Source organism: Lissotriton vulgaris, chromosome 12 (assembly GCF_964263255.1).
Source record: "Lissotriton vulgaris chromosome 12, aLisVul1.2, whole genome shotgun sequence".
NCBI classification, from domain to species: Eukaryota; Metazoa; Chordata; class Amphibia; order Caudata; family Salamandridae; genus Lissotriton; species Lissotriton vulgaris.
This window is the reverse complement of record NC_141700.1, coordinates 31,255,049-31,278,571: the sequence shown is the minus strand read 5'-3', so window position 1 is coordinate 31,278,571 and position 23,523 is coordinate 31,255,049. Positions and strand designations below refer to the sequence as shown.

Below are 23,523 nucleotides of genomic sequence, written 5' to 3'. Positions count from 1 at the left end.
CACCTTCCACGGATGCTAGGAAACCGATAGGTTTTGAGCGCTTGTCGGCAGTGCTCCTCGCTCTGCCGGACACATGTAGCTCCGCGGCCGAGGTATGTCTCTTTAAAGCGGCATTTTCCTTAGCCTTTTATGGGGCATTCAGGATAAGCGAACTGGTGGCGGCCAACAAATGCGATAGGGTAGGCGGCCTTCAGCTACATGATATCAGCATAAGGGGTGACACAATGTGGATTACCATCAGGAAGTCAAAGACTGATCAGGAAGCTAGGGGCCAAACCTTGGCGTTACACCGGGCACAGAGCAATCTCTGCTGCCCGGTGGCACTAGTGGAGGAGCTCTTGAGACAACGGGCGCAGGAATGTAGGGGGCCACTGCTGCTGCATGGGGACGGAACACCTTTGACTAAGTTTCAGTTCCAGAGGGTGCTAGCCATGAGTATGGCCAGGGCTGGTTATAACCACAAAGAGTTTGGGACGCACTCCTTTCGGATAGGGGCAGCCACAGAAGCAACTGCCAGGGGGTTGAACTCAACCAGTGTGCAAAGGATAGGGAGATGGTCCTCTAATGCCTACAAACGGTACGTGCGGTTGCACATGTTGTGAGAACTGTTGCCATTTTGAGTTTTTTGACACTTGTCTTTTTTGTCTGGTTATTTACAGTTTCACGGGCCTGCGACGCAGGACGGAAACTTCCTATGGATCATCTCATCAACTCAGCAACATCAAGGAATTGCCCAGAGGACAAAAAGAAGACAAGGGTAGTTTGGGTAGTAGGACATTCATTTGTGAAGCGCGCTAACACAATTTTTCTTGCAGGTTTGGGTAGACGGAGGGCGGAGAGTGGGGGGTGCACGGTCTCATTCCACGGCAGGGGGGGGCTTCGCCTTAGTCAGTTCAGGGATTATATGTCGGATTTACTAAGACGACATACTGCACCTCCTTCGGCGGTGATCCTTCATCTAGGGGGGAATGACCTGGCAGGGCTGGGTAGAAGGGTCCTCCTGGAAGAGATTATAGCAGCAGCAGGGTGGCTGGCAAAGCGGTTACCGGGGTCTGTGATTGTATGGTCACAATTGATACCAAGGATGCAATGGAGAGGGGGGGACTCTGTTAGCGCCCTGAATCACTCAGTAAAGAGGATTAACAACAAGCTGGACAGGTTATTTAGAACCCCGGTCTTACAGACCATACCTCATGGGTGCATCTGGGGGGAGCACTTCTACCTGCGGGACGGGGTACATTTAACTGAGGCAGGGAATGCTCTTTTTATAAGGAATATCTTGGCATGGGTTGAGGTCTTTGGAGGTAGGTTATGACCTTTCTATAGGTAGGTGCGGGGGGGGCCAGATAGTCGGTCAACTATGCTGGCCTGTGGCGGTAAGGTCATAATCGGTGAGCAGCATTTTAAGGTCCTTAGGGGGGGGCGGGCCCATTCACGAAAGGGCCGCCCGTCGGGAGGGATTGGTCTCTCCCAGAACTTCAGGGGCAGGATATGATATCCATTACTTAGAAGGGTGCGGGGGAGGGAGTCCACGCTTTCCTCAGGCTAGTAGCCACCCCTCACAGACACTATGACGTCATCAAGGTGCGCGAGTGTAAGGGCCCTCCTGTTATGGTTTAATGGAGTTCAGAGCGCACGTGGGTGAAACGTGCCCTGGGTTGCGCATGCGCCATCTCGAACGTGAGAGCGTAGCTGTAAAGGATCTGACACCGGTTAGCGACCTTGCCGTCCGACTTAATTATTAGAATGCATTTAATTTTCAGGATGTTTAGATTAAGTTAGGAAACACGCTGTACTAGATGTTTGTTAAGGTTAGCCCATCACACAATGTCAAAATGGATGTTAAATCTAATGTTCTGAAATGTGCATTTAATAATTGTCAAAATGTTTATTTATTAAAAATTTTCATTTTATTTCATATTTTAATAAATACGGCCAGGGGGGCCCTGTCCCCCTGACTTCCAAAGACCCACGTCTTGACTTGTTGAATTAAGTAATGCCTTTTGTAAAGTAAGGAGGGGGGTGGCCGGTAGTCCCAGACCATGAGAAAAGGGGGGGCCAATCGGCCCCCACGCACGCATGGCAGGGCCCGGCCCCTCCCATATCCCGTCCCCTTCGTGGTGGCTTGCCCCCGCCCCCTCGCCCCGGAAGTAGTTGTGCACTTCCGGGCCGAGGGGGCGGGGCCGCGACCGCGAAGGGGTTAAGAGCCTGGGGAGCGCGGGTAGCGGCCTCTTTGTGCCCGCGCTCCCCAGGCTCGCTCCTCGCCCCACCGTGGGGCTGTTTAATTTTCCCCACCCTCCATCCCCTTGGTTAACGGAATCTGGGTAAAGACAATGGTAGGTATACTGTCTAGCGATGTCCAGGATCATAGGAAAGGAATGCTTGCTGCCTTAGGCCTTTTTTCCCACGTTTACAGGTGAAATGTGCAGATGTATATGCTTTGTGCTTTGCTGTGGTTTTATAACTAATTCTTTCCTTAGGCTTTTTTTTCCCGTTTACAGGAAAAAGTACATATGTAGATGTGTTGTGCTTTGCTGTGGTTTTAACTAATTTTCTCCTTAGGCCTTTTTTCCCTCTTAGATAGCAATGTCGTATTTATTATGTGGGTTTGGCGGTAAGGTCATAATCGGTGAGCAGCATTTTAAGGTCCTTAGGGGGGGGCGGGCCCATTCACGAAAGGGCCGCCCGTCGGGAGGGATTGGTCTCTCCCAGAACTTCAGGGGCAGGATATGATATCCATTACTTAGAAGGGTGCGGGGGAGGGAGTCCACGCTTTCCTCAGGCTAGTAGCCACCCCTCACAGACACTATGACGTCATCAAGGTGCGCGAGTGTAAGGGCCCTCCTGTTATGGTTTAATGGAGTTCAGAGCGCACGTGGGTGAAACGTGCCCTGGGTTGCGCATGCGCCATCTCGAACGTGAGAGCGTAGCTGTAAAGGATCTGACACCGGTTAGCGACCTTGCCGTCCGACTTAATTATTAGAATGCATTTAATTTTCAGGATGTTTAGATTAAGTTAGGAAACACGCTGTACTAGATGTTTGTTAAGGTTAGCCCATCACACAATGTCAAAATGGATGTTAAATCTAATGTTCTGAAATGTGCATTTAATAATTGTCAAAATGTTTATTTATTAAAAATTTTCATTTTATTTCATATTTTAATAAATACGGCCAGGGGGGCCCTGTCCCCCTGACTTCCAAAGACCCACGTCTTGACTTGTTGAATTAAGTAATGCCTTTTGTAAAGTAAGGAGGGGGGTGGCCGGTAGTCCCAGACCATGCTGGGTTCGTCCTCTGTGACTGGATCACCGTTAGAAAGGGCTCGGGCAGGGTAAACTGGGAAACTGATTAAAGTAAAACACGGCTTCCTGCTAGCAGGGCAGTGCAGTGCTTGCCGACTGAGACAGGTCCACTGATCTGCTGCTTCTCTTCCCCTTCCAGCAGACGCCTCTCGCCCCCTTTGGCGCCCGCGCCTGGTATGGATAATGGTGTAAAGGAGAGTAAAGCCGGTTTAACCCAGAATGAGGTGCAGGCGGTCCTTCCTGCCGCCGTTCAGCCCCAGGTAAGGCGTTCATGTGGAAGTGCTTGCTTGGACACTGTTTGCATTGTGCTGTGTTTGTTGGGGGAGGGACGGTAGAAAGCAACCTTTCACCCACAACAGGACTCGCGAACACGCACGAGCTTTGTGGAATTTAACCTTACTTGAAGGACCACTCGCTGCTAACGGCCTGTTTATCAAGTTCAGTTCTCGGGCAGCTGGTGAAACACCTCTATTTTCTGTAAATTGACATTTGTTAAGATTTCACATCACAAAGGGTGTTAACTTGACTGCATTAGATAAAATCACAGGAAGCGCCAGCTGGAGTCCTCTGTGCATGCAAGCATTAGCCTATGATTTGTGTAGTTCATAGGACGCATGCAAGTGCCCCTTGGGCGTTTGTCGTGCATAGACTTGTAGATGACAGCATATTTGTCTCGTTGCTGGGACCTGAAAGTACCTCACACTGGAGCAGATTTGTAGAACCTTCTGTCGGAGCGAGCACGTTTCACCTTTATTACGCTTCCCGTGGCCTGATCAACATGCAGTGGCAAGTGTAGACTGGGCCGCCCTTGAAAGGCATTTTACACAAAAGCTTTCAGGATTTCCACTTCTTCCTCTGGCAGTCGTGCCATGGAACCTGTATCCACGGAAATAAAGGAATAGCGCCGTACTTGGATGCATTAAGTCAATCTTCTGGCCGGAGTATGTGGCGCTCTTGAGGTAGCCCTCGAAATTTCATGAGTCTGAAGTCTCGGCAAACCAAAAAGTCTTGGCGTTTCCAATTGATTACTCTTCTAGTAATCTAAGGGCAGTACAAAATGTAAACCGCATGTAATCCTTTTTCACTAAGGACATTGATAGTATTTCTGCATGTATCATTTTCAGGAGAATTGTTTAGATGATGTAAGAATAGCTTATTTAATGAAATGTCGCCGAATACATGAGTTACAACTCGGTACGTTTTTTGTGTTTTTCTTTACTTACTAACGGTCTGTGAATAAGTTTACAACTAACATTTACTATATCTTTCAAGTACCACACTTTTTGTGAGAACACCAGCACAATTTGCAATAGACTGCATGTATAGTGTATACGATCTTGTTCTCCTTGGGGAAGGTCATTACAGCCAAAGATATGAAAATTCTATTTTCATATTACTATTGATTAATAGTTTTTCTCTCTTCAGGTAATTGACACTTGTGATGGATACTTCTACCTGTAGATTTCTCACCTGTTGATTATCACTGCAGTTTCTCCATGCTCCCCGATGCTGATTCTGAGTTCCTTGCTTTGATTTGTCACTTCATAGATTTTTCTTAGAGCATTTTCTCTTAAAAAACGTTTCATTTCAGTACCACAGCATGAACCACAAGGCAATAAAAGAATGCAAGGCAAAAGACTTCCTTGCCCGCGCAGAACGTTTTTGTTCATGTTCCATTTTGAGGTCTCCCTTGAGAACGCACTCTTCCTCTTAGTTGAAATCTTCCCGGATGAAACAAAGGAACATAGTGCATTCTTCTCTATGCCAGTCGAGGTTCAAAGTTAAGTTCCCACGGCTCCCTTCACCCCCAAAGGAGTCTTCCTTGGAGCTTAAGCTTGTGGATATAACTCTGTCCGAAAGACCGCCTCCCAAAGTGCTAGCTCCAGGGCTTTTGTGAGTCCCACTACAGCTGACGCATTTTATGCTGCTGGCACTTGATTATGCAGAATTCTCTGCCCTGGGGCTGAGCCAGGCCTTTTTTCCACAAGACAATAGAGCCATTTCAGTGCTCGCTGGTCCCCTCTAGTGCGAATCTGGGCTCCATTCGGACTGGTCAGGGTTCAATTTGGGGTACCACAAGTGGGTCCTTCCGTTCCACTAGTAAAATCTCTGGCGGGATTCATTCTGACACTGCAGCCTTTATCAGTATGCCTTTAAAGGGCATTGCCTCTGTGCTGCAGTGTAAAGGTATAGATACGTCCATCTCTGTACGTCGGTGCAACTGGCAGACACGTATGATCTATTTGGATCTGACTCGAATCCTGCACAAATGCAAGAAAGTGTCCAAAATGCCACCCATAACACCAGCTTGGCGGCAATTATGCTGCCCCCTCTCCCTCCAATACTGTGGGCTTCTTAGCATTGCAAAATGCGAGTGAACTTGAGTCTTTGCCTGACATAGGTTCGGATTAAAGCCTTTGGGATTTCGTCTACTTCATATGCTGATAACACTTAATAGGTGTTTGTCTTTGGACAAAAACTCCTTTGGGTCTGAACACAATTTAAAGAATTGTTTCGATGGATACATCTGCCTGTGGATGCCTCACCTTTTGAATTGTCCCGATGTGCACCATTCAACTGAAACCTTTCTCCTCTGCTGTCCCACGCTGACAAGCATGTCACCATGGAATGGCTCCTCATGTGACCTCGCATGATGTTATCAGAGCCATAAGAAGACCTAGTCGGTGTGCTGACATCAGTTCCTTTTTTTCTGTGCTGTCGACGTGTAACGGTTCTTTCTCAGGCTCTCCATTTCTGGGAGTTTTCTTCAATACTGGTGCTGCCACTTTGTAGCTGTTAAAGATTACTACTCCTAGAAATTCTGGATTCAAGCCATGCAGGGAATTCAGGGACCAGATGTCTATCACTGACCTGCATGAAGTTAGTTTGTGGTGTCTGTCCTCTGATCACAATGTCGCCACGTGCACTTCGTGTAAGCGGATGAATCCGAAGGCCCTGAAGGAGAGGGAGGCCAAGTTATTCATGGCCAATGCCAAAAGACAGAAATGGGGTCGCAGGAGATCTCTGACCCGATCGAAGTTGCCAACGCCTCTTACTTAAAGATAATCTAAGAAGCCTAAAGCGGTGCCATGGTTCTCGGCTTCCTTCTTGAAGGTCGCAACTCCGAAGTCGGTGTCTCCGAGTCTTAGGCATCCTCGCAAAGATGAGATCTCGCCAACTCCTTCCCCAGGCGTTTCTCCGGCTCCGAGGGCTGTTAATCCACCAGCACCGAGGTCTGTTACTCCACCTCCAGCACTGGCGCCAAGAACACTAACTCCACAGCTGGAGCCGAATTTGGTGCCTCCTCCTTTGTTCTGGATCTATCATATCCTGCTTTCCCAACTCCGGGATCGGATACATCACATTTTTTAAATGCTATGTTTAGCATTTTCGCAAGGGCTGCAAATCCATCTGGGGCACTTGCTGGCCCCTTGGATCCTCTAGCTTACTCTCTGAGAGGTTTTCCCCCTCATTTTCCACAGGCATCATTCATGCCCTTTATACCTGTGATACCAGGAAGTTATCTTTTCCATCCACGCCCCCAATTTTTTTCCGGAGGGGTGTATGGTCTTGAAATCTACCAATGCTACATGTCTCTTGGCACGTTACATTCATGTCCTCATGGATACAGCTAAGGAGGTCGTTCCAAAATGGCCTACGGAGGTCCAGGGGCATTTTTCTGAACTGTTGACTGATGCTCAGTCTGCTGCACGTCGAGTAATCTAATCCGGGCCTGACATGGCGGACTCTGTGGCCAGAGTAGTGGGATCTGCTGTGGCAACGAGGAGGCATGCCTGGTTACAGGGTTCATGCTTTTCACCCGATGTTCAGGTTACGTTACTTTACTTACTTTTTGATGGGGCCCGCTTGTTTGGAGCTAAGGCAGATTCTTCTCTGCAGTGCTTTAAAGATAAATGCACCCAAATCTCACCTGGTGACATTTCAGCGCAATCTGTTCATAGGGGTAGTACTGGACAGTGAGTTGTACCTTCCCTCCTCCACAGAGGGTTCAGGGCATCCAGGCTATGATTAAACTGCTTCAGAATAAAGCATCTGTTCCAGACCTGAAAGTCTTGCACTTGCTCGATCTGTTTGCTTCTTGCATTCTGTTGGTCACCCATGTATGCTGGCATATGAGGGCCCTCCAGTGGGGCCTCCCCAGGCAGTGGTTTCAACACAATGGGGATCTTGAGGAGATGGTCAGAATTTTCAGAGACACTGCAGCGGATTTTTAATTGAGTGTTCCAGGCAACCTCTCTCAATGGAAGCCGTTTCATCCTCCGGTGGCCACAGTGATAACGGATGCCTCCACTTTATCTTGGGGAGCTCATCCGGGGGTCTGGAGGTCAAAGGTCTTTGGTCTCCAGAGGAGAGATTGTTTCACACCATTCTTTTTGAATTGCAGGCAATACATTTGGCTCTCAAGGTCTTCCTTCCCTTCGTGGTCAGTCGGTCCAGGTCTTCACAGACAACACAACTGCGATGTGGTACATCAACTAACAGGGAAGAGTAGGGTCATATCTTCTTTGCAGTCCTCCTCTCGCAATCAGAGGGGCGGGTTCTACACCCCCACCTCGAGCCTGCAGCTTCATGCCTGGAGATTGAACAGGGCAACCAGAGTTCTTTCTCTCTCCCACTGGTAGAATCGAATTTTATTTGCCTAAGTTAATTAAAACTATTGCATAACAACCGAACACAGTGAAAAAAGCCATGATGATGAATAACAACAATGTGGGTTAGCTAAAATCTTTAGTTAAATTAAAAGAACATCAGTTGCTTTCATGTCCAATTAAAAAGTTTTTACATAAAGCATTGCAGCAAGCCCTTGCATCAAAGATCGAGAAAGGCAAGCTAACTTCAGGTTATGTGCAAGAAGGTGTGCACTACTTGTCGGACTGAACCATGAAGACAGTATCTCCAGTTTTCAATCCCATTAGTTCTACGACTCTGTGGCCGTCACCCTTTAGCAGCATGTGTTTTGCCCATGGTCCCAATTCTCTAGTAAAGTGAATGTGCTCTCTGCAGTTATGTGGCCTAAAAACGTAGACTTCATGTTAGAAGCATCCCCTTACTCTATGGATTGGCCCCCGAAAACAATCTGTTTTCCTGTTCTTCCTCCATTTCCCTTTGGCAGTACCTATTTTGCCCTGAGTCCAAGTTCTTTGATGAAAGTGCTTATGCTTTGTTCCGTCATGGAGCCTAAAGCAGACTTTTAATGAGTGAGGTAGTTAGTGATCCCTAATCACTGGTGTTCCTAATATGAAGTTAAGTAAATTCTGTCGAAATGCTATATGCTCCGTCCACAGCATGTGTTTGCTGATATAGGGACGTGACCTTGTGGTTTTATTTTGGTTAGGCGAAATATCCAACCCCTGGCTTTATTTTAAAGTAATCCAGTATCAGCTTTTGCACTTAGGGTAGGTTTTGAAGGGTGCCAAGACTGGGCTGTAGAGGGTCCCTGAGAGTTTGTGTGAATCTCCCACAGTGAGCCAAGGTGGGAGGGTCCTTTTGTGTTAAACATATTGCTGAGGTCTCTAGGCAGGTACCTGCTCCTTCCCTGAGATATAGTTTCCTGAGTAGGATTCTCCTTTAGTTGGCTATGGCAGGACAGCCGTGGTTCGTGTTTATAGTTACCGAACCTACATGCTCCTCCGTATTTGTTTAGCCCAAGTCCGGTTAAAATTCACAATCGGTAGTGCCAGCAGTCGCATGTAATGATCTCTTTTTTGGTTTTTGATTAAGAGAAGCTGAGAGGTAAGGTTGAGGTTTGGTTACCAGATATGAGGCATTTCACAGGGCCAGGAAAGGGGAAGTTTTTAATGAGGCCTGGTCTTGCTGGAATAAGGCTAATTGCACTTGTCTATTGATGCTCTTTTTTCAGGTTGCATAGGGGATACAAGACAGGACAAGTACAGATTAATTTATCTCTGTGGTGACAAGTGCTCTGTTAAGCTTGGTATTCCACGGGGAGCCTGTTTTGGCAAATATGACTGAGGCAGCTCTTTAGAGATTTTTCAGGTGAATTCAAAATACAAATGTAGTATATAAGAAAGTCAGCCTTGGGAGGAGCTACGACGACAAACAAGATGGCTGCTTAGGTTCCCGGCTCCGCCGACCTCCGTACTCCGCCACAAGATCCTGTACAATATCCTGATCTTACGCCCAGCCTCTGCTTGAATGAAGTGTTCCTCATTCCGATGGTGAATTCCCCCAATTTTTATCGTCTGATTTCACGAACTTACACTGAGTTGAAGATCGTGGCCTGCTCCAGCGGTGAAGCCGGGGCCTCGAGTATCTGCAAGGCCAGGCTGCAGTGCAACAACATCGGCTGAGAGACCCTGGCAGGGTCCGGTCAATCGTAGTGGAGACTTCGTCTATGCCCGAATTTGGTGGCGATTGTTTTCTTTTCCCAGCGTTGAGAGAGAGGTGACCTGCTGTTGCTGACTGTGGGTGGGGATCCCCGTCCCGCGGACCCGGTATAGATTCCTGCCGGGGTTCGGCGGGTCGGGACCCCGGCCTGCGGTGTTACGCCGGGTTAACGCGGCTGTGGATAACGATGGGTCGACGGGCCGCCGTCCACGCTTGCCCTTTCGTGATCCTGTTCGTTCCCCCCCGAAAATGCCAGATTCACCCGGGGAGTTGATTGTGACTGGTACCGAACTTCATACTATGGATCGAACGGCGTCTGGGCTAACGCTGAGGTCAATATTGGCATAACTTTGGGCGTTTCACTCGAAGTGGATGTGTTATTGAGTAAAATGGATGCATGCCTAACTGGGATTCTGCTCGAGGTACCGGACCCTGCCCCATGGTTGAACCAGCAATCTACAGCCATTCAAGCCGTGGCCATTTTGACTTTGTGCGAGGACCCCATGAGGGATCGAGTATTGAAGCGAATATCGAAACCAACGGATGGCGCTCTGGAAGATGGTGTCCCCGAGGCCGTGAGTGTATCACCGTACCTTTCATCTCCATTGACTTTGGAGGTATCGAATGGCGTTCCCCCCCCCCCCCCCCCCCGGAGACCTGTGTTGTAGACTCTTCTCTCATCTTATGGTTGTCTTCCCCTTTTTTGGAGATTTTACGATCCCGGGGCAAGAAACATCCGGACAGTCCAGCTAGGAGAGGGAAACTTTCTGCGCTTGTTCACGTGGAGTTACTAGCTACAGGTGGTAATGGATTGACTTTCAATGACTTCCCTCTCATCTATGACCTGTCTGTGTGCTCATGGGTCTTGCTGGGGAGGGTTCGTGAGCTGGTTCGAAAGGGTCTACTGTTATAGACGCTTAAACTGTAACTGTTTGATTAATAGAGCCTTGGCGGTGTATCACGGGGCCCCCTATTGTCTTTTGAAAGAGTAGCTCTACATCTGTCTTTTGCGACAGGGGGTGTCTGTTTTTGGCGGGGGGCCAAGAGGCCGGGAACATCGTACGACTATGCCCTCCTCCATTCTTCTTCTTCCTTCCTTTAGGGTTTAGGTTAATGGGGCGGCAGGCACGCTGCTAGTGAGGTTAGGCTATAGCCATCGGCAGGGTGCAGGGTGGGGCGTTGGAGTTTTTTATTTTTTTATTTTGCCTTTTTTATTTTCTATGGCCTTTTTCTCCCTTCCCTTTATTCCTTTAGAATCAGTACGGTTTGTGTTTTATTTTGATTTCATGGTGATCTGGAATTTAGTGCCCACGCTTCTTACGTTAGTCAAACTTCTGGGTGGGCAGGCCCTGAGAACTGTCGTTCACGTAAATGTATATTGTTTTGTTGTTTATTCGGATTCATAAGCATTAACGCCAGAGTCCCACAAATGCCTGTTTAGATATGCATATCCTGTTTTCTTGGCCTGTCCCCCGTATCATATTGTTAGATTGTATGGCACCTGATCCGCTCATTTAAATAATATAAAATAAAACCTTTATTTTATCCTGCGATTTATCAATGCGTTCTAATACCAGATCCATCCTGAATCGCTGCCGGACCTCAGGGTTGTTGGCTGACGAGCTGTGTTGTATCATGATAAATCGTGTTTTACTTCTGTTTAGCGGCCGGCCCCTGCGGTTGTAGGCCCATACTTGTACTTTATGAATGCTGCAATAAAGGTTTTTCAAAAAAAAAAAAAAAAGAAAGTCAGCCTCGATGGTTAATGCTTGTTTGACCAGTCCAAGTTCCAGCCTGAGTCATGCCCTAAGCAGATGCAGATGTTTTGGTAGTTGGAAGATCTTTTTGTAGCCCATGCACTGATTCCAGAGCAGGCTCCTGGGAACGCTTGATGTTTGTAAGAAAGTGCTGGGAGAAGGGATGCTTGAATGGCTTTCCTTATACCCTCTGCGGCCAGACTTTTTAGGTTATTGTTGAGTTTGATTAAACCATAAGTAATGGCTGTTGCCATCTTCGGCAGGTCATTTTTATGACCAAATGGTTAGGCAGATTCTGTGAACCAGACCCCCGGATATTTATATTTCAGAGCTGACGAGATGGACATTGGGCCCATAGTGCATGCAACTTGTTTTTTATTCTTGTGCAAGCAGAATATAAGGATCTTTGTCTTGTCTGGATTGATGGTAAGGTTATTCTTTGCTCTATAACTGTGTAGGCTAGTCAAAGTACTATGGAGCCCCACTTTGGTATGGCCCATGATGACTATGTCATTCGCGTATTGAAGGATGTGAAGGGGGCGGTGGCCTAAGCGGAATCTACTGTGTATGAGTTGAAAAGTAAGGGTGCCAACACGCAGCCTTGTTTCAGACACTCAATGGTGCAAATTTTAGCAGGTAAAGATGTTGGGCCTGTTCCCACTTGTACCCAAGTGTCCGAATAGAGGGAGATTATGGCCGTTGGGAGAGGGGATGGAATTTCCCAGCTTGCTAATTTCTTCCAAAGGGTGTGTCCGTCAACCTTATCAAATGCTACGGTGTGATATATAAAACAGCAGAACAATGGTGGTTGGTTTTGCTGGGTGGCTTGATGGCAGAGGGCGGATAATGCTACAGTGTTGTCAATAGAAGCAGATCCTGCGTGGAAGCCAGTTTAGGGGAAAAATGTGGTTGACGTTATTTTATTGGCCGGAAGACACGCCATCGTCGACGGCTGGTAAGTCTGTCTCGTCGACGATAAAGAAATCGTCATCGACTTCGAAACCAGCGTCGACGCTAAGATCGCCGACGACCGTGTCAACGCCTATGTCGATGAAGACTGTCCCGTCGACATCTACCCCATCGTCGACGAAGGCTCCGTCGAAGAAGACACCGTAGACGAAAACTCCATCGACAATGACCACACCGTTGACGGGAGCTCTGTCGACGTTACCTACCATGGTGCCCGTCGGCGCTTCACCGTCGACGACAACGGAATCCAATCTACAAAGTGCGTATGTCCACCTCAAGATTACAAAACGCACTCTGACGCTGGACCGGACTTCTCCTAGTAGGGTCCAACCATTGCCTCCAGCTCACCTTTTGGAGGAAGAAGATTCTAATGATGGCAGTATGTTTAGAACTGCGACAAGCCCATCTGAACTTAACGTCAAGTATCAGGACAGCTCGGACTATGACGACCAAGAACCAGAGGACCAGGCAGATTATCCTGAAGAGTGTCATCCACCTCAACCTCCCATGGTTTGTCTACCTCATCTTTGATTTCAGATCTTCAATTTCTAATTACTGACTATAAGCACAGATTTCTAACTTCTGCAACGTCTCCTCCTCCTCCTCCAGTTGTCTCTCCACCGACAAGGCCGCAGCCTCCACCTCTAATTTTACAGCCTGGGCCTGTCACATCACGGCCTCCGCCATCCACGGATGATGAGGAGGATGATCCACATGAGGAAGGGGAACTCAATGATTCCCAATCTACTCATGATGAGTGGGATGATTATGTAATCCCCTGTCCAGCATCCCCGGTGCCTGCTCAAGCTGACTCGCCTCCTGAAGATATTGAAGGATTTCATAACGTAGTGGAAAGAGCTGCACAGCGTTTCCATATCCCTATGCCTTCACACCAACAGGATTGCTTCCTCTTTGATTTTAAGGAACCTTTTAAAAAATCTGTCAGATCTATACCTGTTATAGACTATATATGGGATCAGGGTGTAAAAATAATGCATAACCCTTCCTCGGTACCCCCAGTATTACATCATTGGACAAAAAAATACAGAGCTCCAGATGCCGCTCCAGCTTGCGTAACCCGACATCCCAAACCTGACTCAGTCATCACACAAGCTGCTCAGCGGAAATCTCAAAACCCTTCCGTTCCACTGGCCGATCCTCCAGACAAGGAAGGTAGACAGCTTGATAATATTGGAAAACTTTTCTCGTCCATGTCAGCATTAACAGTGCGTGCATCCAATTCCTTGGCACTGTTAGGACGCTATTACAGGCAGATGTGGGTGGACATTGCGCCATATCTTGGGGCCTTGCCGGATGATTCAAAGGCAGAAGCAAAAAAGATCTTGCTGGCGGGCGAACGTTCTACGTCCGAAATACTCGATTTGCGCAATGGTTATTGCCTCTACTGGATTTCGCCAACTGGCCGGAGCTGCTGTACTACGACACCAAGGTTGGCTGAAGGCGACGTCATTCCAACCAGGAGTACAAACAAATATTCTGGATATGCCCTACGATGGTCATCTTCTTTTCGGCACACATATTGATGAAGCTCTTCAGGGCATAAAAAAGGATACCGACACTGCTAGAGCTTTGGGTACCCTTCAATTTAAAAACCCTCCTTTTCGTGGCTCAAGAGGAAGAAGACCGTCTTCTACTAGAGGTGATTACCAACACTACCGATCTTCCTATTCTTCCAATCAGCAGTATCGGCTACAATACCAGCAAAGTCAACAACCGCAATCATCTTACACTAAGTCCTCCTTTCAAAGAAAAGGAGGTCGACAGAAAGACGCTGCTCTGCAACAATAAATTTCCACTACTGCCCGTCTCCACTTCCTCTCCACCCTCCAGAGTTGGAGGAAGAATTTCCCATTTCCTGCACAATTGGAAACAAATAACAACGGACCATTGGGTTCTGCAACTGGTTCAATTCGGACATTCACTAGAGTTTATTCAAATTCCTCCCCAAACCCCTCCCCGACCTATGCTTCACAAAAATCTACATCTTCTACTCCGGGAACTTTCACCTATGCTCCAGAAGGGAGCTATAGAAAGGGTTTCCCTTTGTCAACGGGGGAAGGGGTTTTACTCCTGTTTTTTCCTGGTGCGCAAAAAGGAGAAGAAATTAAGACCAATCTTGAGTAGTCTCAACAAATTCTTAAAGAAGCAGTTGTTTCGCATGGCTACCATCCAAGAAGTACTGCAACTTCTCAGTGCAAATGACTACATGATGTCTTTGCATCGTCAGGGTGCCTATTTTCATATCCCTATCCACCGGAACCACAAAAACTTTCTGATGTTCGCAGTAGCGGGCAGACATTACCAATTCCGTGTCCTACCGTTCAGACTCAAATTGGCGCCACACATTTTTACGAAATGCCTTTCTCCGGTTGCTGCATATCTCGGACAACAACACCATCAGGTATTTCCATATCTGGACGACTGGCTTGTCAAAGCTCCCTCTCTCAAAGGCGCAACCAAGTCAAACGCATGTCTGCAGCTTTTCAATCGCCTGGGACTCATTCTCAATCAGGACACGTCCGTCCTTCAGCCTTCTCAGCAAATAACATTCCTGGGTGCTACTCTCTGCATGACCCAGAAGAAAGCTTTTCCATTGCAATAGCGACAAAATAGACTTCTTTACTTGGCAAATCACATAAAATCCCCAAAGTCTCTTTCAGTACGCCTTTTCAAATCCCTTTTTCGGAATGATGTCTTCCTGCATTCTACTGATTCCTCACTGTCGCCTCCACATGCGCCCTCTCCAAGAGGCGCTTTCGGCTCAATGGGTTCAATGCGAAGGGTTGTTCGACGTCATCCAGGTGACCCCTCAAATGGTCACGTTTCTACGGTGGTGGACTCGTCCTCAGAATCTTTCTCAAGGATTGCCTTTCTCGCTTCCATCTTGTCTACATACCATCACAACAGAGGCGTCCCTGGAAGGTTGGGGAACCTTCCTCTAAGAAGTCCAAATCAGTGGAAAATGGTCTCTTTCCGAATGAAAACTTCATATAAATCTCCTTGAGCTCCTAGCTGTCTATCTGGCTCTTCTAGCGTTCCTTCCCAGGATCAAAATTCTCTAGTGCTTGTCTGGACGGACAATACCACGACAATGTACTATCTAAACAAGCAGGGAGGTACTCGTTCTCTGACACACTCTCGCGAATCACAAACAATCTGGAACTGGTTGCTTCATCACAACATTTCCCTTCGAGTAGAATGTGTCCCAGGAACAGACAAAGTTCTGGCCGACTCTTTAAGCAGGCAACAAACATCATGCCACAAATGGGAATTGAATCGGCGGACTCTCAACCGCATATTCTCTCAATGGGGCACCCCTCTCTTGGACCTATTTGCTACCAAGCAGAACGCCAAATGCCAACACTTCGCAAGGTGTCATCCCCAAAAGGGATATCTAGGGAATGCCTTTTCGAACGCATGGTGCAACGCCTTTGCATACACTTTTCCACCGATTCCCCGGCTCCTCAGGAAATTGTAAGCGGAACCTTGCACGCTCATCTTGATCGCTCCAGCATGGCCACGCCAACATTGGTTCACGGACCTTCATCTTCTCTCCCTGGAACCGCTGATCCAGTTGAAACAGTTTCCCTCTCTTCTAACAATAACCCACCAACACGTCCAACGTCCTGATCCAGCATCTCTCAGATTATCAGCTTGGCTCCGGAGTTCAGAGAATTCAGTGGCCTAGAGATTCCTCCGAACTGTAGAGCAGTTCTGGCTCTGGCTCGAGCAGACAGAACTAACAAAACATATTCCTTAAAATGGAAAAGGTTCTGCATCTGGTGCAAGTCAAAGAAATACACCCTCTTTCATCTTCTCCAGAACAAATATTGCCTCACCTTCTCCATCTGGCGAATTCTGGTCTTGCTCACACTTCCAATAAAGTTCACCTGGCAGCAATATCTTGTTTCCGGAGATCCTCTGCAGGCCCTTCTCTTTTGGTCTAATAGGTTGATTAAACAATTTTTTAAAGGCCTATTCAGGGCATTCCCCCCTGTAAAGACTTTACCTCCCACTTTGCAGCTCAACACAGTTCTTGCTCAACTTATGAAACACCCCTTTGAGCCAATACGCCGAGCTGATCTTAAGTATCTTTCCTGGAAAACTATGCTACTTCTAGCCCTTACCTCAGCAAGGTGAGTGATTGAACTTCATGCATTTTAAATTCAAGACCCTTTCCTTCAGTTCAAACACGACTGGGTTATACTACGAACAAATCCTAAATTTGTGCCTAAGGTCCTGTCAGACTTTCATCTCAATGAGCCTATAGTCTTACAATCCTTTTCCAAATCCTCAAACAGTGGCAGAAAGAACCCTACATTCTCTAGATCTTAAACGCTGCCTAAAATGTTACATTGACAAGACAAAGACGTTACGCAAATCCAACCAACTCTTTGTGGCTTATGGCTTATACTCGACCTAGAAAAGGTCTTCCACTCACTAAACAAAGTCTCTCTCGGTGGATCTCTGCAGCTATTACTTTCTGTCACCAGCAAGCGGGGCAACCCCTGCGTTCCAAAGTTCGAGCTCATTCCACTAGGGCAATTTCTACCTCCATGGCACTCTTTGCAGGTGTGCCCTTACAGACATTTGCAGAGCGGTAACATGGAAGACGCCGCATACATTTACCAAGCATTACTGCCTGGATACAGAACTTGTGAAGGATGCTGCAGTGGGACAAGCGGTGCTCCGTCATCTTTTTCATTAGAAGCGAGCCCTTTCCTTCATCCCACCATCCTTTCTTCTATAAGCACATTTCTCTATTGCGTTCCTTACTATTCTCTTTGGTTGCATTTTGGTACTTACTATTTTCACATTGATATGTTGTTATCTGGTGAATTCATGTGTACTGTACCACTCAAAATGTGCTTATCATTGCTTACTACTCTGATTCAGGCATGTGAATCTATAAAAGATACCCTAATACTGGATAAGAAATGTGTTGCTTACCTGTAACTGCAGTTATCCAGTATTGGTATCTTTCATAGATTCACATGCAACCCATTCACCTCCCCTGGAAGGGCTCTCCTAGTTCTCCCAGTAATACAACTACTTAGCACCGTACTTATGAAAATCTGAGGGACTAGAGCTCCTTCCAGGAAGGTTCCAGAGGGTGGTGATAGCTGATTGGCTCTACTCCAAAGTTAGGTCCTTTTTACAAAAGGACATGGATATGTTACTAAGGTGAGGCCCTATGCCTATTACTCTATATGTCTAATGAGGTATTACTTTATTTATATACCGAGGACTCCCATCCCGATAACGGGGAATGATTCAGGCATGTGAATCTATGAAAGATACCAATACTGGATAACTGCAGTTACAGGTAAGTAATGCATTCCTTCTGGACAAAGTAAAGGGGACAATCAGGAAGACTGTTTTCTTGTTGCCCTCACAAATTTCCAGGGATGTTATCCTTCATCATCGGGCAGGTGTTCCTCGTAGGACCGGTCCTGCTATGCCTTACGGGTCCCCCGAAAGGTAAAATTAGCAGATATCTTTTGGTTTTTATCACCATTTGTTGAGTGCGAGGAATGTCCAAGTGGGGTGGTGTAAAGTGTGTGTGACAGAGTGAATTAAAATTGACTAGGGGATATCACCTCAGCCTTTCCTAAATAAATGGAATTCCCTGTCGGATAAAAAAAAAACTGATAGGTTAGATGCTACTAGAGGGTTTGCAATGTACCCTTGTAGCTTAGTGTAGTTTTCTTAGTAAGGAGACACACGGGTCAACATGTTTTGCGTTTATCTAAACGATCGTAGCTCTTCTTCAGGACCTAAAACAAGGGTGAATTGCCTTCCCGGCACTTTGTTTGTTAGTAAGTTGCCCACTGAAAGAGGGTGGTACCTACTTGTGTTTAGATTCAAGTGGTCGTCCGACTTAAAACAAGGCCCTTTTATGCCTCATGGAATGGGGCAGAGGATCGGCAGATTGGCGAGAGTTTTGGATGTGCGTGCTAGTCATAGCACCTACCTTCCTCCTCTGCTCGCCCGAATGCTGGGCCTCGTTTTAGGTCAGACGGACACTTGAATGTAAACACAAGTCCGCCAAAGTGATCCTTCGGGGGACCTGTAGGGCATTACAGCATTGGCCCAACGACGAGCACGTGCCCGATGATGAATTATGACATCACCAGGGATGTGTGAGGGCAACAAGAAACAGTCATGTTGACTGTTCCATTTACAGTGTTCAGAATTCAGACTCTACTTTCCCTTCTCTATCGGGAACAGTGACCCCATTTCATGGTCTGAGTTTAGTCTTCAGAGCATGGGCGCCGGACCTTTATCAGCTCCTAGTCTCCCTTCTCCCTCTTTTGATACAATTCATAGCATGGATGATCAACTCTTCATAGGATATGTGGGCAAGATGAAGACCAAGGCTGTCCACAAAAGAACGCTGTCCAGGTGGATTATCCTGTGCATCAAGGTTTGTTACATCATGACCAAGGAGGCGGCTCATGAAGGTATTTGTGCTCATTCTACCAGAGCTACATCATCTTCTGCTTTGACTAGAGGCTTCCCTGTGGTTGACATTTGCAAAGCGACAACTGGGGCCTCCCTCCTTGGTTTTGAAAAGCACTAATGCTTGGATTCGGAAGTGAGAAGGGACGGCCATTTTGCTTGTTCTGTGTTGCAGGATGCTTTGGTGCATGCAGGCACCCTCCTCCGAGAGCAGGACTGCTTGGGGATTCAATTCAAAAGGTGAGGAATCCATAGGCAGATATATCCATAGAAAATCAATTTACCTTAGGCAATGCTTTTTTTTTTTGGTGGATATAGTATCTGCCTGTGGATTCCTCACTAGCCCAACCGCCTCCCCATTGCCTGTCTGCTTATACCGAAAATTAATACATTTCGATTTTATGTGATTTATTGCTTGAATCAGGAGGTTAATTGGAATTGGGAAATATTGTGTTTTGTATACTTGTGAGAAGGTTGTTAGCCCGTCCTGCCTCGAAGGCAGGGAAAAAATGGGTGGAACTGACTTCAGCACGCCTACGAGGTGGTCTTATGGCTGTGATGACGTCACGCGGAGTCGTTCCATGGTGATGCCCTCCTTCACCTGTGAGAGCGGGGTAGAAAAGTTTCTGCAGAAAGCAACTCATGGGGGTAATTCAAAAGGTGAGGAATCGACAGGCAGATTCTGTATCCACCAGAAAAAGCGTTACCGAAAGTAAGTAACTTGTTCTTCACTAACAGTATTTATTCACTGGATGCAAAGCAATCATATGAAATGCGATACGGACAAAACAGAAATACTCTGGTTTGGGAAGCACATTTGTTCTCCCCCAAAATGTGGTGGCCTGCCTTTGTGACCCCCACCTTTTGTAGAGGTGGCCAGAAATTTAGGTTTAAAATGAGATAATGTTCTTTTAGCCACATGTCCTGTCAGTTTCGGGTCTGTTTTTTTCTGGTATTAAATCATGCAATTTTGTTGTTGTTGATTTTCTCCCTTTGGCTGCAAGGAAAACTGTAGCTATTGCACTCATAACTTCAAGGTTGAACTACTGTAACATCCTTTATACATACATCTCTAAGCAACTTCAACACAGGTTCCAGGTTGTTCAAAAGTCGGCTGCTAGACTTGTGCTCAGACTTCCAGAAAAAGCTCTGCCTCTCAAGGGCTCAGAGAATTACATTGGTTGCCTATCCATACAGAGGGTTCTTTTAAACTCTTTGGTTCTGGTTTTTAGGTCCTTCAATGCTACTGGGCCCAAATATTTATCTGATCGCTTCTGTCTTTATAGGATTCAGAGTACCCTTAGATCTTCAAACTGTAATTTGTTAAAACCCCCCCCCCCCCCAACTTTCTGATTCAAATCCGTGGGAGGAAAATCGTTTGCTGCTCTGTGATTCAAGGCTTGGAACCAAATTTCTGGTTCTCTTCAAGGTATGGCTAATGAAGTAATCTTTAAGAAGAACCTGAAAACTTGGTTGTACTCTGGCCCAAATGATTTGAGTAATCGCCTAATTTAATTAGTTCTGCTTAGGGGCATTCTTTCTTTCTGTCCTCTCAGTGTGTTATTTTTAGGTGTTTTCTATACATTTATTTTGCGACGGTTGAATTGAAGAGTAGTGTTTTGAGTTAGCGCCAGAATGTTCTGTTTGAGTGACTGTGCAATTTACAAGTAACATTTACATTCATTCATTGTCCATAGGAAAGCGGTCCCATGTCTTCGAATTCCCTCTTTAATCCTTGGAATCAAAATCTAATATTATGGCAGAGGTCCTCAGCCTGCCTCTTTGGGGAACTACTGCCTTTTAATGAGGCACCGATGGAGCCAGTAAGAGATGCTCAGAAAGAGCCCACATCAGCTCCAGCATTGAACCTTGTGGTGGCCAGGAGACACAAGCTGGCACCAAGTAGATCCACTGGTCTTGAAATTGCACCATTCCCTGAAATGTTTTGTGGTTCAGACCTCACTCTGTGATTAACAAAACCTGGGAGCTTTCCCGGTCCACCTTCCTGAGATAGTCTTATAAAGTAAAGACCATGAAGAAAAAGGGTCTACTTGGTCGGTTGGGTAGCCTGGCTCTTTGCTCCGTTTAATTCAGCCTGCATCCTGGGGATATCTGTCTGTGCTCTCTTGGAAATGGCAGCCATGATTGTCCCAAATTTGCGAGACTACCTTAAAGAGCACTTAATGGTAGTGGTCCATGATAGCCAAGCCACGTCAAAACACATTATTAGGTATGGGCTGGAGACTGCAGAATTAGGGCCTGATAACTATCTTGGCAGACAGGGTTACTCCGTCACAAACGTGATGGATATCCCGTCCGCCATATTATAATTCCATTATATTGTATGAAATTTGTAATATGGCGGACGGGATACTCGTAGCGCTTGTGACGGAGTATCCCCATCCGCCTAGATCATAATCAGGCCTTTAGTGTCTCAGGCCATCATCTCCTGAGTAGCCTTCTGCAGACATGCCTGAGTTAAGTCAATGGGCTTCTCAGGAGATGTCCATGCCGCGTTTATGGACATGTCCTTCATTGGAGACCATCTTTTCTGAGACAAAACAGTTGTTGTATTGGAAAGGTTCAAAACTGGGAGGGCTGACGCCCTATGAGGGATTACGGACAGGATAAAAAAATGTTGAGGCTTCTCGAAGAGATTTCATTTTCAGGTGCACCAACCCTTTCCCCTCCACAGCAGCAATCCCCACTTTTTTTAGACTTTGAAAGCAGTTACTCCGAACCAATGGGTCCTACGGAGGGAGTATACGCTATTCTTTCAGAATACTTGGAAGGTTTGCCTATATGAGCTTTTGGCTGTCAAGGGTTTCATTTCAGTCTTGTCAACATTACTCCTCCTTCCAGACAAGCCTTCCTTGTTCAAATCCCACATCATGATGACTGTTTTGAAGGGACTGACAAATGTTTCCACTTGCCACATTTCTTGTGTCTTAATGGGATCTTAAACTTGTGTTGATTTTTTTTTTTCCTGGGCTCTCCATTTAAGCCTCTCCATAATTCATCATTTGAGGTTTTAAAAGTTCAAAAGAGTTTTCCTTGTGGCCATTACATCGGCAAGAAACATCAATGAGTTGGAAACACTGAGCGTTCGTCTGCTATTCTCATGCTTCTTCCTGGACAGGTTGGTCTTCACATGACTTTCCCTCTCAAATGTGGTGACCCCTTTCCATCTTGGGCAATCCATTACTCTTCCCACCTTTTAACCTTCATCCCATTTGCTAGAGAGGCGAAACGATTACAGTTGCTAGACCCCGAAGGCTAGTCAGTGGTATTGTATATAAAGGTGCAGTACACCCTTACCAAGAAGGAACTGCTGGAGAGAATCCAGGCACGCTCCAGCAGGGCAAAGTCTTCCAAATCAGCAGTAGCCAGGGGTGTTCCAGTGGCTGAGATCTGTCATGCGGACATGAGCTTCCCTTCGTGCGGCCATGTATTATTGCTTGAATTCAGAGGTGAGAAGGGATGGCCATTAAGTATTCTCTGTGATCCTGGATTTTGTCTTCCCATTACTTCAGACCCATTACTTGGGAGGTATTCTGCTTTGGAGACTGTTCAATAGGTGAGGAAATTGCAAGTAGAAGTACCTATTAGAAGAGAAAGTTACATACCTTTGGCAACAATTTTTTTGGTGAATACTCTTCATCATTCCTACCCGCCTCCCCGTTCTGAAAGGTCGTCTTAGGCCACATTAAAAAGGTATGAACCTATTTATTTATTTATTTTGAACGTTTTATAGAGTGCGAACAAGACCCTTGCGGATATCAGAGCGCTTTACAAACATAGAGGTTATTTATACAACAAAGAGGTTACTTATACGACAAATAAAGCAGATAGATCAGGTAAACATAACATCTTGTGCAACATAGAGCAAAAAAGGTGCAAGACAATGAAGACCCATTGAGTCAAGATCCTAGATTGCTACACTACACTTCCACAGCTCATGTTGTTTCTCTGTCTCTAAGGGTACAGAAAAAATGGACAGGGCTCTGCCGTTTATATGGTATGATGGGTGCTTTATGGATCTGATAGAGGCATCTAGGTGCAAACTTCTCATCGTTGAATTTCACAGGCATCAGACTGGATCCGGAAATTTTTACTTCACGCAATACCACTGCGCCCGATAGGTGGTGTCAGTTGGATCCGCGTGGCATCGTCCGCCCCGGAAGTAACATCCGAGTCACCTGTATAGGCGTCACCTCGGCAAGCTGACATCAGTTCTTTTCTTTCCGTGCCAGTCAAGTGCTGATCCTTGAAGAGAGCTAGCCGCTGTCACTTTTGACAGGATTTTTCAACCCTTTGTCAACCTCTTTTTGGTGTGTAGGAAGTAATTTCCTCTAGGAAGACAGTGGGATACCTTTCACCATGCCATGTCAGTGACTGACCCGCATTTGGTTTGCTTGTGGTGTCTGAAGCGCGACCACGACTCCAAGTCGTGCTCCCATTGCTGGTCCATGGCAGTGAGGGAGCAGTCCCTAAAGCTGCTCGTGGCCACGCAGGTGATGCCACTCCCGACTCTTCTGAGGTCCTGTTCGAGCGAAAGGTCCCGGTCGCTCCAGTAGTCCCAAGTCCTCTTCGTCCTACTCGAAATTGTCGAGACATTCAGATGAGTCACAAAAAACACAA

General features: G+C 46.6%; 1 protein-coding gene across 6 annotated transcripts in view; it reads left to right on the top strand.

Moving 5' to 3' along the window:
- SLC25A42 (solute carrier family 25 member 42) overlaps positions 1-23,523 on the top strand; it is a 257,863-nt gene that overhangs the window by 60,459 nt on the left and 173,881 nt on the right. For 3 of the 6 annotated variants that reach the window (XM_086946865.1, XM_086946863.1, XM_086946862.1), the window contains exon 2: positions 3,444-3,564. In XM_086946865.1, the coding sequence (XP_086802991.1) occupies positions 3,481-3,564 (84 nt within the window). In that variant the 5' untranslated portion in view covers positions 3,444-3,480. Of the gene's footprint in view, positions 1-583; positions 758-3,443; positions 3,565-23,523 lie in introns of those variants that run through there. The other 3 variants (XM_086946866.1, XM_086946864.1, XM_086946867.1) reach the window with 2 other exon arrangements.